The following is a 17,053-nucleotide window of genomic DNA, read 5'->3' on the forward strand; positions in this document are numbered from 1 at the left end:
CAGTCAAGTCTAAAGACGTCATATGTGTGGTTGAAGTCTGATTTGAGTCCAAGTCACATAAGTCCACCCCACATCTCTGGAGAACAGTCCCGCCAATTACTGTTCAAGATCAAAGTGTTCAATTATCGTTTCAAAGAAAGTAAAGAATGGGTGAGATCTACCACCACAAAACATTTTCTACTTCAGAGCTCCCTTGAGATGTATCTGACTGTATTTGTAATATCAATGCAACTGCTGCTAAGATGCCAGAAGTTGTTATGCTTCATGGCTGTTGCATCAGTCCAGAAAACTGAAACTCTTCGAGAGCAGGTTCAGTTTAAACGTGTGACTGTGAAGTTTATTAGATGTCTCTCCAATTTACAGTTTTGGCTGTGACTTGGTAAAAACTGTAACTTTCTCTGTTTTTTTTTTTTTGTGTTTTTTTTAAATCTCACTCTGACCTGCAACCTGTCCTTTTAGATGTGGAGCTACAGAGCTGGAGGATCTTCTGGTGGAAGTTAATTTTTTGGCACAGAGATATGGTCAGGTCTGATGTTTAAGCTCGATGGTGGTTTGAGCTTATTTACATCATCAACGTGTCAAACAGCTCCGAATGTTCCTCTGAGAATAAGAAAGACTTTAAAATGCCACGATAACAAATTTAAAATTCCAAATACACATAAAACCAGAGTTAAGTCCTGAAGCTGATTTATGTTGTGCCATGGCAGATTTTCTTTTTCTCCCCGCATGGGTTTAAATGCTCAGTTTTTAGGTGGATTTGTGAGAAGAGTTAATACCTCTCACATCCCTCTCCCTGCTGCCTCACTGCGGCCGTCTCCTCTAACGTACGTGACGTCGTTTCCTCTCTCCAACATGGCGCAGGAGGCAGGTCGTTAATGGCAATCTGAGGGATTTACCCCACCTTCTGTGTTTATTTATGTTTGTCAGTTAGGGGGCTGTGCAGCTGACATCTGTAACGGACTACATCTCTATTCGAGGCGGCTGCAGCCCCCCTTTGGGACCAGGAAACACCTCGCTTCGAATTCCGGGTGCGACATGTATGAGGGCAAAAAGACAAAAAACATGTTCCTTACACGAGCTTTGGAAAAGATCTTGGCCGACAAGGAGGTGAAAAAGGCTCACCATTCCCAGTTGCGCAAAGCCTGCGAGGTCGCATTGGGTAAGTTCGTTTGTTTTAGCATCACAATGTTCCTGCCTTGGACTCATTGATTTAGACACGTCATGCGCCCTTTCACTTATTAACCGGGGTGTCCTGCAACAATGTCGCAGTGTTCGCCAAGATACTGTGTTTTCTATTGATCACAAGCCGTCTGCTCTGGTGGGGGTAGCTTTTTTGCTTTATATGAGAGTTTACAAAAAATGTGTATTATTGACGTGGCACGGGCTCGTGGAAATGATTCCGTGTAAAACACGGAAATGGTGCAGGGGGTGGGTGCTTGCAACACCGAGCCGATGCTGCGAAACAAGTAGCAACGCGAGGACAGGCCGAACGTCCCCGGGAAAAATAAGTTGTTAAAGGATGTGTCTTCCTTCAACACCATGCTTACACATATCTACACCCCGCACGCTCGTACACTTCAAACTGTATTCTTTTTAAACTGCCTCATTTGACTCGTTTAACTCCTCAAAGGTGAGGTGTCTGCGTCTCTTCCTGGAACACGGTACCAGCCCGGTCACAAGGGGCAGTCTTTGTCCTTTATTGCGTCCATTATTCATTTACCAGTTTAACCACTGATTACTCAGAACCGTCCTCGTTTCTGTTATATCTGTAGGCTTGTCGAGAAGCTTGGTTAGCGAGAAACCTTGAGTCACAGTTGCATCTTTATACTAGAACTATGACAGCAGTCGGAAATAATCCGTGATTTCCGGTCACACCTAAAAATAAAGTTAGACTAAAAAAAAACACCCGATATTAACTGAAGCAAAAAGGCGGTTTTATTCATTTGGATATACATTTAACAGATGTAGATAAATATAAAACACTGGTGCTCTTAGAATTTTTTTCTTCTTCTTCATATCAAGGTCTGTGCAGGTACTGTCGTTTTAGCTCGGCTTTTATTTTGGTATGTACGCCTCTAAAACTTCCGTTTTAAACTTAGCTGCATTAGTTAGCTTCATGAAACTGTTTGTGGGCAGGTGTATTTTCACAAAATCTGTTTTTGCGGTTGACTGTTTATACTAAGTATGACATTTCAAGCAATTTGGGCTAAAGGCAAGTTCAGGTAACCTGGCATTATAAAGCACTTGACCGTTATTTTATGGTAGCCTATCCATTGTTTTTTTTTTTTTTTCACATGCCAGGCTCATACAGTCTGTGTCTTGGAAAAAGTCAGGGTTTCTTTTTCTACAGCAGCCTGAGTAATATGACTCTGCCAGAGAAACAAAGAGCCCATGTTATGGAGCAGCCAAACATCCCACCTGTCCTGACAGTACTCCCATTATCTTCATGCCCAGCAGTTGTGCTTTGCAATGGCCTGCAAGGCTAAACACACCATTCATGTTTGCCAAGTTTTGCTCTGATGTTTTGCTAAACCGACCCACCCACACACACAAGGTTTTCCTTTATTATTCCTTATTATCAGTGCAGCTACAGAAAATGTCGAGTGCCAGAGGTTTGCCTGAGTTTAGCCTGTGCTTAAAGGGGGAAGGTAGAATTTGCAAAGTGCTTTTCCAGTGATTTGTGATGTGCCAGATTGGTTTGTTTTAACTTGGGGATCAGAAGATAAGAATTTGAATTGATGATACTATCGGGTGACATTGTTTGTGCGTTGCTTGCGAATTAGCTACTCACTCTGTGGGGATTAGCACTGTGAGAAAGAAAACAACCATAAGCATAGACTGTGTATGCAATTAATGGCATAAACCAGTAAATTCCTCATGTGTCACAGCATCTTAACTGTTGTTTGTTATTCACTGTTAATGCAGCAGCCTCATATTTTTACTTGATGGCTTCATTGTTACCGTCTGTCTCTTCTGTCTCTTTTTGCTGATTAAAAGTCACTGGTAGCAGTGTTCTCGTGTTGCCACATAGCATCAGTCAAGTACGAAAATTATTTAAGTGGAGCAGAGCCACACAAGGAATCTACCGAATGAGAATCTCTGCAATGAGCGTTGCAGTGGTACAGTAGTGCATATCAAAAAACAACTGGGTGACCCAGTATATACTGAGTGACTTACATAATCCCCCCCAGCTTCTGGGACTCTGAGACATCTCTTCGAGAGTGCCTTTGTCAGTTTCATCTTTGCTGTCACTGAAAGTCTTCCTGTTGTAAAAAGTTGCTGTTTAAAAGAAAAAGTTTTTGTGTAACATCCTCCGTCTACAAAACAAAGTGTGGGTTGGGGGGTTTGCTGAAAAGCTTTATTTACGCTGCCTTTCCTAGGCTGTGCACCACCATAGCTTCCACACTGACCTTTCTTCCTTATCAAAATGTCACTCTGCACTTTCACAAGAAGTATATCATCTTAGCTTCTCACACACTCCACACTGCATCAGTAATAGGGTCCTATTATCTTTGGATTTCTCAGGCGGCTTCTTTGAGAGGAGCAATCTGATAGGAAAGAACCCGTATGGGGCAACACTGACAGTCAACTCAAAATATCAAAGGACCCTCCCACTGCATCTGCACATGAGTTCTTTTAAGCCGTCACATGTTTCGGTATAAACATATAGTTTCATGTTTTTCTGGACATGCATGGTCGCACTGGCTCTGACTCGAGAGGACAGGCTGGGTTAATGAACCAGCTTTGCTGCTGCCGAACAACAAGCATTCTGTTATTGTTGCAGTCTTAAGTTGGGGGACTGTGCACAAACTACCACACAAAGGCGAGAGAGAATTTGTTTCCAGGCAGAAAGTCACCTGAGGAGTTGAGTCCCACTGAGCACGCTGCTCATTATATCTCCCCGTAGGGGTTTAAGATCCGAGGGTCAGCTGAAGGGGTCAGAGCAACCTAAACAGCTCGTTTAATGTATAGTGTGTTCAGATTCTGGAGGCAGCCACTGGAAACAGCTCTGCTATGTTTAAAGGTTTTAAATACCTGGCGTCTTATTTTACATTTAGAGGCCAGTCACGTGGTTGGTGTGTTTTGCAGATGTAGTGCTGTTGTGACACCAGATTCTATCCATTGGTCATGCTATTACTGCTATTGTTGTCACAACTAATGCTTATATACAATGGTGACACACCAGTTTGATAAACTGAAATTTAATAATTGATATAAAATTTAGTATTGTGTTAATCTTTACAACCCTTATAATAGTATACACTGATAATATGCTCCAAACACCTTACCAGACATAAACAGTTAAAACAATCTTCAACATTTAAGATTAAGTTTTAAAATCAACTGTGCTGGTGATGTGTCCACTGAGAACACTGATTTCAGACCAGCTTGTGTTGACTCACTAAAGGGGGGAAAACAGAGTGGGGGTCGTTTTAATCAAACCAAACCGCTTCGACAGGAAATTACCAACTCACACTGCAGATATTAGATATTCTTTTCTCAGCTGTGGATTTAGCTAAGAACATGGTTGCATTAGGCAGCTCACATTCACAAGGGGAGAACGCCCTGCCGAGGATGCTCCCGAGGTTTCTGGGCTAATGTAGCACGCTCGTGGCAGAAGGGAAGAGTCGATCCGCACCGTGATAAACTGGCAGCAGTGCATCCATTAATCCCAGCTGTGGCTGGTGAAAGTTTGTTAGGCTGTTCGGTGAAAAGTGAGGTGGGTGTTGGCAGAGATCCTCAACTTTATATAGCCCTTTTTAAAAATATATATATAAAAAATGGCCAAATAAAACCGCTAACTTCTGGCTATTGAGTGCAGGTGTAAAATGTTTAATCAGCATTTATCAAATGAATGCAGTAGATGCAGGTTTAAATCGGCTCCAGCTCAACTCAGCATCAGCGGGAACACAACACCCACGCGTTCACACTAATTTTCACTTTTGTGCAGCTGGAGCAACAAAAACGGGCACAGCTCACAATTTCTTTAAGGAAACACAAGTTTACTGACCATAACATCTCATGTGGAGGTTCTGAAACTGACAGTAAAAACTAGTGTTGCACCGATACCGATACCAGTATCGGGCGGGGCCCTGATTGGCACTAAAATGGTGGTATCGGTATCGTCGAGTACCAACAAATAGGGTACGATACCATTTTCCAATACTTGTATGACACTTGAACGTCTCCCGACACTCGCTACACTGTGTTGTGATCACTGTGCAGCTATCGCTATTGGCCTGCTCCAGACCAATGAGAGCGGGCCAATAGCCACTCTTAACCAATGCCGGGGCAGCTTTTTCTATGGCACAGGCACACGGCACTCTGTTAGCTGGGGAGGGTGCCGTTCGCAGTCATCTAGAGCTGCCGGCGACGAAGACAGCTAGCCAGGGGGAGTTTGCAGCGCGAGTGTGAGGAGGGGAGGTTGGGTGCCTCCTGTAGTCAAAACAGGGTCCACAATAGAGAGTGCTGGGCCGCCATCGCTCCCTGTGCGGTCGTGACAGCGCACTAACAGCCGACAGCCAGTTACCGTCTTCGCCGTCCAGCAAAGCCGTTACCCTGGGGAGTTGGACGGCGGCACAAGCTCAGACCCCGGGGGAGGGTCTCGCCAAGTGGGCGAGTTAAGTATTCCTCTCCTTTTAACTTCGTGTTTTAGTGTTTATGTATAGGTCGGCCTATTGTTATGTGGTATTGATTGGTGGGGAGGAATGATGGGTCTGTGGTTAAACGGGCGCCATAAGCTGCAGGTTAGCCGCGTGTTTTGTGGTGTGTTGACTCTGTGTGCTGTTTAAAGCGTGCCTTAAAGCTAGTGAAGCTAGCCTGACTTGTAGTGGGTTTTCATTCCGTGTGCTGTGTTAAGGGTTAGTCTGTCGTGTGTGTCGCGACCAAGGAAGCCTGCGTTCCCAATCCTTCTCTCTCTCCATTAGATCGGAGCCCCCCACCCCATTTGTTTTATGAACTTGTAAACTAATAAAGATTTTACATTTTACATCCAAGTAGTATGCAGCTCTTCATATATATATATATGTGTGTGTATATATATATATATATATATATTAATTTTTTTTATCGGTATCGGCCGATACTGCACAGCCAGGTATCGGTATCAGGGCCAAAAAATGGTATCGGTGCAACACTAGTAAAAACCGATGGCCAATGAGACAAGATTGAATGGCCGCTGTCCTTCTCCATAAGGCTAACGTCTAGTGGTGCAACGGATCATCATTGATCCGTGATCCGTTCGGATCAATTATTTCGGTTCGGCACACACATGATCCGCGGATTGCTTTATGGAAAAAAAAAAATTGTGCGCATGTTCAGTCCTCACACAGCCGTTACCATTCCTGCTAGTTTCCAGGGACAGAGCTACTTTCCACGCTCTGGGTAAAAGTCTACAACAGTTCCCTCTTCAATAAGCAAACAGTCCTATGGCTCGTTTGTGATTTATTGTCCTCAGCGTAAAACATGTAGAACAGTGGGCATGGAAAATAAAAGTAGGCTAGACTTCGGTGCAGACTTTGCAGCGACATCACCCCGGTGTTTCACTGACAGGAGTGAAACCGAAAGCGGGTGAACAACCGCTCATCACCGCGGCATTTAGGCAGCCCCTTCCTTCACAATCTGACCGGGCTAAAGCGATCACAAACGCTATCGGTGTGTTTTTATGTTGCACTTTAAAGGTAGGGTAGGGGATCTTTTTCTGGAACATTTTTTTACATATTGCTTGAAATACTCTTCACACCCCCATTGCAACCAATTAATTAAAAGTTTTGACACAAATATGAAAAGTTTTAGTGGCCTCTAGAACGTACAATCTAGGAAAAACAGTATCCAATCATTGTGAACGGACCGTTCACAATGATTGGATTCTGATGCGTCTATCAAACTGCAATCTGCTCCTCCCTCCCCCTCCTTCCCCCTGTGCGCGTACCCTGCTCCGTGAATGAATTACGCGTCCAGAAGCTTGGCAGGAAGCTAAACTAGAGCCAGCTTGGCTAGCACCTAGCATTATTAAACGTATAGTTATCATATACTAAATACGGCAACGATCGATGCTTGCTGTCAGAACAGCGCTCGTGCACATTCGTGCTCGTGCGCGTTCATGTACTCTAGAGGCGTGCCTTCGGGGGGAAAGTGAAGAAAAGGTTTGGGACTTTTTACCTGTGTATTTTCAAAATGCAGCTTCGCTGGACTCAAAATCCAGGATCTCCTACCCTACCTTTAAGTTTTTTTTCTTTGATTATGTCGAAAAGAAGATGTTAATTGTGCACTTTAAGTTGATTTTATATATTTCAGTTTAATAATTTAAAATTGTTAATAAACAAAAAGACAAAACATGTTTATTTGTCTTTCTTTTTTTTTTTTTTTTTTTTGCTGATCCGAAAAATGATCCGATCCGTGAGATTTTTGATCCGTTGCACCCCTACTAACGTCCAGTTAAAAGTAGTAAACTGGCCTGATTATTTCAGAGATTCATGATTGTCAGAAGCACAGCCTGAAGGATGAAGTGTACTGCCATCCATTCATGTTGAGACACGCCTGGTGTCTGGGAGGTAGAGGTCCTCTGGACTGGTAAATTTCAGCCCTCAGAGAGGTGATAAACCCGCTCCTACACACAATAGGAAAGACTTTAATTGGCTTGTTTTACCAGCCATATTTAAAAAAAGCTTTTTAAGCGCGCTATTTTTGGTGTAAAAATGCTATGACAAAATCCCTCCACTTACACGAGATGTTTGTTACTCCAGTCACCATGACAACATGCAATCCTGTAACAACTGCAGTGTGAGATCTCTAGGGTTTGCTCTTCAGTTCACCGTGCACTCATATGATTCTTTAAGCCAATGTGTGGACCTTTAATAGCTGCAACTTTTCTCTTTGTCAAATGAACCCCATCCTTCTTTTTCTCAGTGTTCCTCACCAGTAAGACAGCCCATGTTCTTTAGATTCTGGCATCTGGGGAAGATGTATTTCCATAAAGGTCAAACAGTTGCTTGGTTAGTTGTCAAACGCATAGCTAGAAAACACAGTTGGCTCGTCCGAGGCTAATGCATTGTAGTTGGCCTGTTTATGACATTACAGTGTTACGGGCAAGGTCGGCTTTTATTTGTCTTACTCACTGTCACAGAGCTCTGATTTTCGTCATTTCAGATCCACCCTGAAAATCAGTGAAACGCTGTTTAAACACAGTCTTACTCCACAATTCAGCACAACGTAGTTGTTGTGTTCCGAGTGAGGAGGGGCTACAAAAGATCCCCAAACCTTTGGTAAATGGTGCAGTCTGTGAGATTGTTTGTTCAAAAACTGCTCGATCATGAGCTAAAATCATCTTCGTCTTATCATAACGTTGTAATTTTACATTACATCACACATGTATTGTCTTCCAGAGGTATCCGCTGAATCGTCACAGCACAGGAGTTGTTGTTTTTGAAGAGTTCAAATTCTGGACCACGACCAGTTAGTCGTTTACATCCCTTTTCTTCAACATACGGAGATATGTTCAATGGATTTAATCTATAATCAGTGTTAGAAATATCTCCCTTTTAAACATTGGGTTAAACATTTTAAACATTTGGCTCAACTGTAAGCTTTCTTTCAGAATCAACAACCACCATCCACATTGTTTAGCAAGTGCTGCTACATTTGTTGCATCACTGGCCAAATATTTCCCCCATCCATGGACAAAAGAACCTTGAATTAAAGCCGCGAACAGATTAAGTCAACAAGAGCGTATAAGCTGTTCTTTTGCACAGAACTCAAGGACATCGTATGCCTGGAAGAGCGTCTCCACAGAGTTGGCAGGGAAGCCGATGGGACAAATGTACAGTATCTCCGATCATTAAGAAAGTGAACACATGCTCCGTCACGATAAGCCTCTTTATAGCCAACATATGCTCACCCACGATAAGCACCAGGTTATAAATGGTCCTGTCATTAATTGTGGTTGTGACCATGACGCCTCAAAGACCCGACCTGCCTTCCCGTGATGCGAAGCACACGAGCGGCGCGCTGCTGTGAGGGCGAGCGTTGGATGTTTCTGCTTTTTTTTTTTTGGAATAATATGAACTTCACAGACTCCTGTGCTCGACAAACTTTTGAAAAACATCCCCCATATTCCTGACTATGACTTTTGTAGAAAAGTTGAAAGACGGGGGGGGGGGGGGGGGGGGGGGGGGGGCAAAACAATCGCGTGTTTGTCTCGCTGTTTCACGAAAACTCTGAAACCTGGATTCTGAACATCTGAGTGCGTGCAAGACTCTCCTGAAAATGTTTAGAGATAAGGTCCTCCTCAGTCAATTTGTTTGCTGTGAAGGAAATAAAGAAACGACAGGCCCAGTTGCTGTTCTGTCTCATTTCTCCATTCTTGACTAAGTGCAGGCACTTAAGCTTTTTCTAACTCCCGTGGTCGACTGCCACACAGATAATGAGTAGTGGAGCAGTTAATATGGCAGAGCCAGTTCTTGCTCTGAAAGCATAAATAAGGCTTTAAGTCTGTGCTTTAGAAACGGTTAGACAGAAGAACCTTGACGTTTTTTTTCCAACCTCACACTTTTTTGAAAATGTTCTTTTTTAAGATTTGTTTTCATACTAGGGGTGTGCAAAATAATCGTCATGACGATGCATCGCGATTCTAATTTTCGCGATCTACTGCATCGATTCTGGACGCCAAGTATCGATTATTTTAAAAAAAATAAATAAATAAATTTTTTTTATTTTTTTATTTTTTTTTTATGCCTTTAATGATAGGACACATGCAATTGATGCATTTCGCTGCAAGGGATGTTTGCAATATATGTATATATTTTTTATAGTTGTATATAGGGCTGTCGCGGTGAGGGAATTCCCACCGCGGTGACTCATAGCTGCTCAACAGCGCGGTATGCGGTGATATCGTATTTTTGTTCATTAGGGTACTTTCCACGACATGCAGTGTTAGATGAAAATCGAGCGCATAATCCGTCTTTTTTTCCCAGCAATTCTGACATTTCACTTTGCTTTGCCTGTCATTTACTCGCTCACAGACCAACATAGCAGAGATCAAGCAGCGCATACCCCAGTTCTGTTGCCAGTGCCACATGGCAAATATCAACATTGTTGCAGACCTGCGCACGTTTCGTTTAGTAATGACGGAGAAAAACGAAGCAGATCAGGGCAGCAGTTGAGCTCACGTGTCCGGGATACAGTTTTTGTTTTAAACAGACTGCCCGCCGTCCAACCAACCCAAGCTGAACTTTTAACTGTTTCCGTGAACAGACAATTCACAAACTACTCTGAGAATACGTTTCACCTACACAGTTTTGTTGAAATGATCAGGTATTTCCCAACAGCAAATGTGCACACCAAGCTGTGGTTCTGTGGAAGCTAGTTTTTTGTTGATATTAGACGGTCACATTTACAACGTTAAACATGGATAATAGGCCTAAGGGAAGATTCAAAGCCATAAAGTGTCCGGACTAGGCAGAGGAGTAAAGCCGAGATAAAGGTAGGCCACTGCATTTTATTTTAACTTCTATTGCTACGACACTGAGTAGGCATATTCTTGTCATATCAGCTGCTGGGGGAGAATGAGACCACAACGAGTGGCATGCAGACGTGTGTGCGTGTGCGGTGCCTATATGCAAAGATGACGACAGAAACGCGGCACCTAGCTTTGTTAATGTGTTTCTCCTGCCTTTCGGGGAATATACAATGTATAATTATTACTGTGCAGTCTTAAAAACTCTTTTAGTTTCTCGAGTTGTTCTGCGCGTGCAAGGGGGCGTGCTGTGGGCGGTGGCCTGGACACGCACCGCGGAGGTCCTCTCAGCACCGCGGTGATTGCATTTTGCGGTTATCGCGACAGCCCTAGTTGTATATAGCCTATGCACTTTTTTTGTCTGTACTGATCATCCCTATTTTATTATTTTAAGTTTTATAAATCCTATGCACTTTTTGTGATGAGTGTGTCCAGTAATAGTAATATTTGTTTTAATGGCAATACCTCCAAAAGTTGTTTCAATAAATACAGTTATGAATTGATTTGCTTTGAGTTATGTATCAATTGAAGACACTATCCAGATCATACACAGCCAGTCAGCCACTGGTAATGGGTGTATTTTTTTTTTTAAGTATGTTCAGTGAAAATATCGCAATGCATCGCAATAATTCAAGTATCGTGATGCATCGTGATAGAATCGCATCGTGGCATGTGAATCGTGATTCGAATCGAATCGTGACTTCTTTGCCAATACCCACCCCTATTTCATACACTGATACCTTCGTACATAATACATTATTTCTCTCCACTGATGGCTCGCTCAGAGAAAAGGGTGATAAATGAACGATACACTTTCGGTTTCTGTTTCATCTTGTACTCATCCATGACTTCTTGTATTGGTCTATCGTCTGATTTGGGGAGGGAGGGATAAGAGCCTTTGTACGGAAGGCCTGTGAGAGAGAGGAGGCAATGGCACTCGTAAAGGAAGAATGATTTATGCCAAAAAGTCAGAATATTTGTTTTTGAGAGGTGAAATATCTAACAAAGAGAACCACACAAAGCTACAAAATAACATAAATATTGGCTGTTATTTGTCAAATTGGTGACGTGAGCCTTATCTTACCCCTTAAATTTTATGTCTTTGTTTTTTTATTTATTTATTTATTTATTTTTATAGACTGCATACAAAAGATGGATGCTGCCGTCGTGACATCATCCTATTGGCCTGTTGTTTTAAAGCTGGGCCTTTATAAATGAACAGCAGATCTGATTATTGGGTAGCAGCATGTCAGTCAATAGTTATCTGTTTTTCTTAAACAGTGTAATTTACAGCTTGAATGTTTTTTCTCTTTTAAAGAATTTTCTCGTAGACTTTAGTACAATCAGGCTGATCTTTGCACGCTTCAAGCCACTGGAAGCGGGAACATTTCTTGATTCTAAGATGCATCTTGATGGAGATTCGAGTGATTCTGTATTGATGCAAACAGACGGAACATAATTTAGAGTTTATAGTCCACACAAAATGAAAGTATACAATCACTGCTGATTTTCCAGCCTCAGCAGTGGTGTCATGTTCAGATTTTGTAGCGAAAAAGAGGTAGGGACACAAGTTGTGTTAAACGCCACGGGAGAAGAAGTTGCATTAAGTTACTCCAGTGTTATTCTAAAGTTACAATAGTCTAGTCAAGATTTACCGTTGTCCTTAAGAGCCGGCAGGTGAATCACTAAATTGTCATCATTTCTAATCGATTAGGAGGCATTTTTGGTCTTAGAAAACCCTACAAGTGTTAAATGGCCTTGGAGCCATAGTGTGAGCGCCCATTTCAGACTTTACATCAACGTTTGTATTTACTGTATTTTTTTATTAGTATTTTTTTTGTGCGTTAATTTTTTGCAACGGCCTTGCATGTAACATACTGTATGTAGAGTGCTGAAGTGAGTCAGTCAGATACGAGCACCTAAAACATGTTGAAGACATCTTTATGATCTGTACACATCTGTACAGATCAGATCTAAGCCAGCAAAGATTCAGAGTTCTGCTAGCCATTGACTTGTTGCAGATTTCTTAGCTTTGTTATTCCGGCTGTGTTTGTCTTCCGTGGGAATTTTATGGTCATATTTGAGATCACAAGGTAGTATATGGTGTGGGTTGTCGAGTTTACTGTCATTGTAGAGGTGGACAGGAAACAGATGTATGGAGAGACGGGTCATGTAACTAAAGCCCCTCAAGTGCACGCCAAATTGTGACTGTTTGGATTTAGTGGCTTGCATTTAAAGCACTAGGCACCAGGAGTTCGTGGTGTTGCTCTGGGTCTTGGCAGAGTGGTTATTTGCATTCGCCATGATTAGATTCCCTTCCTTTCCATTAAGTGCAAAAGGATAACAGATGTGTGGCGCATACAGAGCTGGTCTATAAATAACAAGAATGAAAAGTCATTTTTAGTAGCTAATTAGGCACTCATGTCAATGCTGGCTAGCCTAGCTTGATAGCCTCCGGTTTCTGTCTGGAATCAGCTCTACGTTTTAAAAGGATGGTTCATTCTTGCAGTGTGAAAAGGCTGACAGCGCCTGAGTGAACTTACACTGCTGTGGCTCGCCTCAAAAGGCTGTTCGAAGAAGGCAGGTAGGATTAGAAAAAGGTTGCTCAGGCCAGATGAGTTGAATAAGCTGCTGTTAACACTACCCATACTGTAGTTATCTTCCATTCACTTCCTATTTATCTGCAGCTGGTGCAGCACGGTCTAATAATGGGAGTAATAATAATAACGGAACAGAAAGGGCAAACATAACAAAGCATTTGTCCGGAGTGGAGTTATTAAAAGAAAATTCATTTCAATGACAAAAGCAGCAGCTGACTAATCGGGGCCTTGTGGGTGCAATGCGCTTTAGGACTTTTTGGCTTGAAAATTAGAGCCCTGATTCAACCACGAGAGTGAGAGTAGTGATTAGACCAGGCCTTATGCAAGTGCGAGTGGGGCGGGGGGTTGGTGGGACACACTCACACACTTGCAGGCACAGGCGATTAGTCAGCCTCGATAACCTCTGACAGTGTTGCCTTCTTCCCTACCAAATGTAATTACTGTCGTGCAACCTTTCCTTTCATCCCGGACAATGGGAACGTCTCAGGTCTGATTTCAGTCAGGCTCTCCTCGGTGGTCGGAGCTGTCCTGTTTTTATTTGTTTCTTAGAAGTTAGGTGTGAACACACACACACACACACCCCCACCGAAGTTCATTGTCTGATTACCCAGTTTTAGTTCCTCGGTGGGATCTCTATTATTATGTTTGTGCACACTATCTTTTCATGAACTGTTTCTCTCAACACTGTTGCTATATTTATGAGTAAACAAAAGAAATAATCATGTTCAAAGCCTCGGAGTGCATATTAGACCCTGAATGGACATAAAAGCTTTCGTTTTACACCTTAAGCTGTCATAAAGCAGCCATTTTATGTCCATTTGATGGGTTCGGAGGCTGTCACGTTTCCGTTAGGTTTGCACTTTTTCTCTCCTTATCTCTGAGAATCGTGTCTAAGCCTGAAGACGGTCACTGTCACCACTATTGTTTAGAGGTAAGAGTAAAACTGAATTCTAGCATATGGTGTGGTAAGCACCAACCAGGGGCTCTGTGCCAGATGCAGGTGGGCTCTAAACTCTTTGAAATGGAAATGGTGCTGTAGGAGGCGAGATGCTCTTTATCAATCTGCAGGTCATCTCTAAGGTGATGACTCACAGAATCACCTCTAACCTCTCCCGTTTGTGTGTGTGTGTGCAGAGATTGCTGGAGAAAAGAGATTTGCATGGTCATATTTCAGATTTTTAACCCAAGCAAAGGGCAGGAAGTCATAAGCATGCATTGAAATAATTTCCATTTCCTGCTGTCTCTCCTTCCCGCTTTATTTCTTCTCTGCTTTCTGAGCTACAGGAGATAAACTGTGCCACTGGAGTCTTAAAATGAGACCTAGTGTACTTTCCCTCGGTAGTAACCTTGTAACACGTGAACAAATGCTCACATTGTGCACGGACAAAAAATCATAGAACTGATGAAAGACGGGTATGTAAAGAGGGCTTTCTTAGGCCACCCTTGTTCTTGTCCCTGTTTTCTTTCTCCGTCTCCCTTTTCTGTCTTCGTGCTGTGTCTGAGCTCGCTGTACCCTCCCAGCAAGCTGTTTTCTTGCTGCTGGTCTCGTGACGTGTTGCAGAGCATCTCCAGAGAGCTGTCTGTTTATCTGGCTCCCTCCTATCAGTTTAGCATCCGTGTGCAGCCTCTGTTGCATCTTAATTGATGAAATCTTAAAGCTCTCATGAGATTTTATTTTGTGTGTGTGCGCCGTGTACACCGTGTTCTGCCATGCTGTGGGTTGAAAACCCTGTTGGCAGGACACCTGGTTATTGAATTAGGGTTGACCCACAAGCTTAAGTCAGCAAGAATATTTGGCCAGGTGAGTGCAGCCTGTCCCAGACCTGTTATTGCATGGCTCTACCTGCTGTACACACTCTTGCAGTCTTCTGTAGGTGATGATACAGCCGAGTTGAGGAGAGGGTTTCTTAGGGTAACTTAAAGGGCCTGTAACAGGTTTATTACAAGGTTAAACCTTTTTTGTCTACAAAGCTTTGAACAGGAACTGTTTGGTTGCATGAGTAAATTAACAGCAGCTTCATATTACAAATGAAATTGACAGCTTTTGGCAGAACAAGTAGAGAACCCCTTGGGTTGAAATGATGGTTGCTTTGCCTCAGTCTCTACAACATTTTTCAGAAATAGAGCCCTTCAATTGGCTTGCAGTTGGATTTCTTTCCAAATGTGTACAAAAAATACCATAGCAGCCGCTGCAAAACACAATGTGAACACTCTGGTGCAGGAGGCTACATTTTCCATAATAAGTTGTCAAGCACATCTTCACAAAATTAAGTGTTTATGCTGCTAATTATGTTGATGTACTGTAGACCTGCTTTGGGCTTCCGGCTGCAGAAGTTGTAAGCATGAAAAGATTTGCATGATGCAAAGTGATGCATGCTTTTTAAAATCTAAGCTACATGGTAAAGAGGGGTAATCTAAGTTTGAGTATGAAGCTCCATCTCGTATCCCACTCTCACACTCCACGGCATCTGTCTCATACGTAAAGGCAGCCTCATTTTCACCTCGGCGTTATATGCATGCATTAGAAGCGACTTATGGCGTCACATTTGCTTAATGTGCTGTTGCACAACACACATTCCACCAACCCAAACACACCCCAGAGGGGCACAGGCGCCTGCGATTCCCGCTTCATTGGTCATCGCGACGCGTACATGTTGGCGGACACTCCCTGCACATTTCTGTGCTGCTCCTGGCACAGGAATGCTTCGTCACGGTGCTCAGGCAGGGGGGTTGCACATGAAGAAGGAGACTCAAGCTGGTCTTTGAGCATCTAATGGCAGCAGTGGAAGAGTGATGGCGAGTTATTTTGCCATGCTGTCTCAAGTGGCTGCTGGATTGTCTTAACGCAGGTTTTATTTTCAAACGATGGATCGTTGTGTAGGTAGACAAAGTCCCAGTTTGAGCTATAGAGTGTGACTTTTGAATCTTGGAACTGTGCATCTTTTTTTCATGCAGTCTTTGCTGAGAGTTTCCTTGAGTTACTCGTGGCTTTTTAACTGCTAACCCTGCTACAATCCAGCATCTAACCTTTGGCTCAGGGTCCCCAAATACGACCCTTGCTGATTCATCAGCCTTATCTAATGCAGCTGCCTATTTGCATCTTAAGAGACCGACTACCCTGTTGTCTAGTTGATATCTAAGCCGTGATCAGCTTTCGCAGTGGCTCAGTCTAAGTGTGATTGAAGGGGCTCACTGATAAGCCCCCTTTTGAACACATATTATATAAAGCTTGGCAGAAACTAGTCCCAACTCACTGTCAGGTTCAGCGACTCGGTGCGATGTTGCTGGTGCAGGTCTTACCCTCACGTCTAAGTCACCTGAAGCTGCCGTGCCTCGTTTCTCACAGTAATGGTTATACTTCTCGTCGGCTTTCAGTAGTCCTTACGTGTGCCCATAGCCTGCAGTCTTTATGTCGTACAGTCATGCCACATGTGCTACGCAGTCCAATGCTCTTTTCACGTATGTGCGGTATTGTAGTAATGTTGACATTGAATTTTTTTTCTGTGAGCTGACTTCAGGCTGAACTGATGTTGTCATCTCATGTATTTTTCACAGACTGTGCTGTTTTGTTGGGGTCGTATATCAGCCTTTGTTTGTGCTGAGGGACTCTGGCTAATGTGTTTTCTTGAATAAGTCTGCCACTAAGGCCATAATATGCAGAGACATTTGAATAGAGTTGCAGTAATGTGTGTGGCAATAAGAGGGATGTGTGTGTGTTTTTTTTTTTTTTTTTTTTTTTTTTTTTTTTTTTTTTAAATAATTCGTGCTCTGGCCGATAAAGCTGATTCTGATTCTCTGACGGTTGGCAAAACAGTCCACAGACTGGAGCTGGGGTGGCAGAAGTGGATGTTTTCTGAAATTCAGGAAGTTTTCAATTTCCCCATCAATAGGCTGTTCATGTTGTGGGTGCCTCAGTTACTATAACAGCAGGGAAGTACCC

The 17,053-nt window shown here is 42.9% G+C and overlaps 1 protein-coding gene across 2 annotated transcripts in view; it reads left to right on the forward strand.

Annotated features, from left to right (window-relative positions):
* The first annotated feature begins 819 nt into the window (after positions 1 to 819).
* Positions 820 to 17,053, forward strand: part of arfgef1 (ADP-ribosylation factor guanine nucleotide-exchange factor 1 (brefeldin A-inhibited)) — a 49,559-nt gene continuing 33,325 nt past the window's right edge. For both annotated transcript variants that reach the window (XM_075452872.1, XM_075452873.1), the window contains exon 1: positions 820 to 1,159. In XM_075452872.1, the coding sequence (XP_075308987.1) occupies positions 1,036 to 1,159 (124 nt within the window). In that variant the 5' untranslated portion in view covers positions 820 to 1,035. The remainder of the gene's footprint in view (positions 1,160 to 17,053) is intronic.

This window comes from Odontesthes bonariensis, chromosome 20 (genome assembly GCF_027942865.1).
Source record: "Odontesthes bonariensis isolate fOdoBon6 chromosome 20, fOdoBon6.hap1, whole genome shotgun sequence".
Classification (NCBI taxonomy): Eukaryota; Metazoa; Chordata; class Actinopteri; order Atheriniformes; family Atherinopsidae; genus Odontesthes; species Odontesthes bonariensis.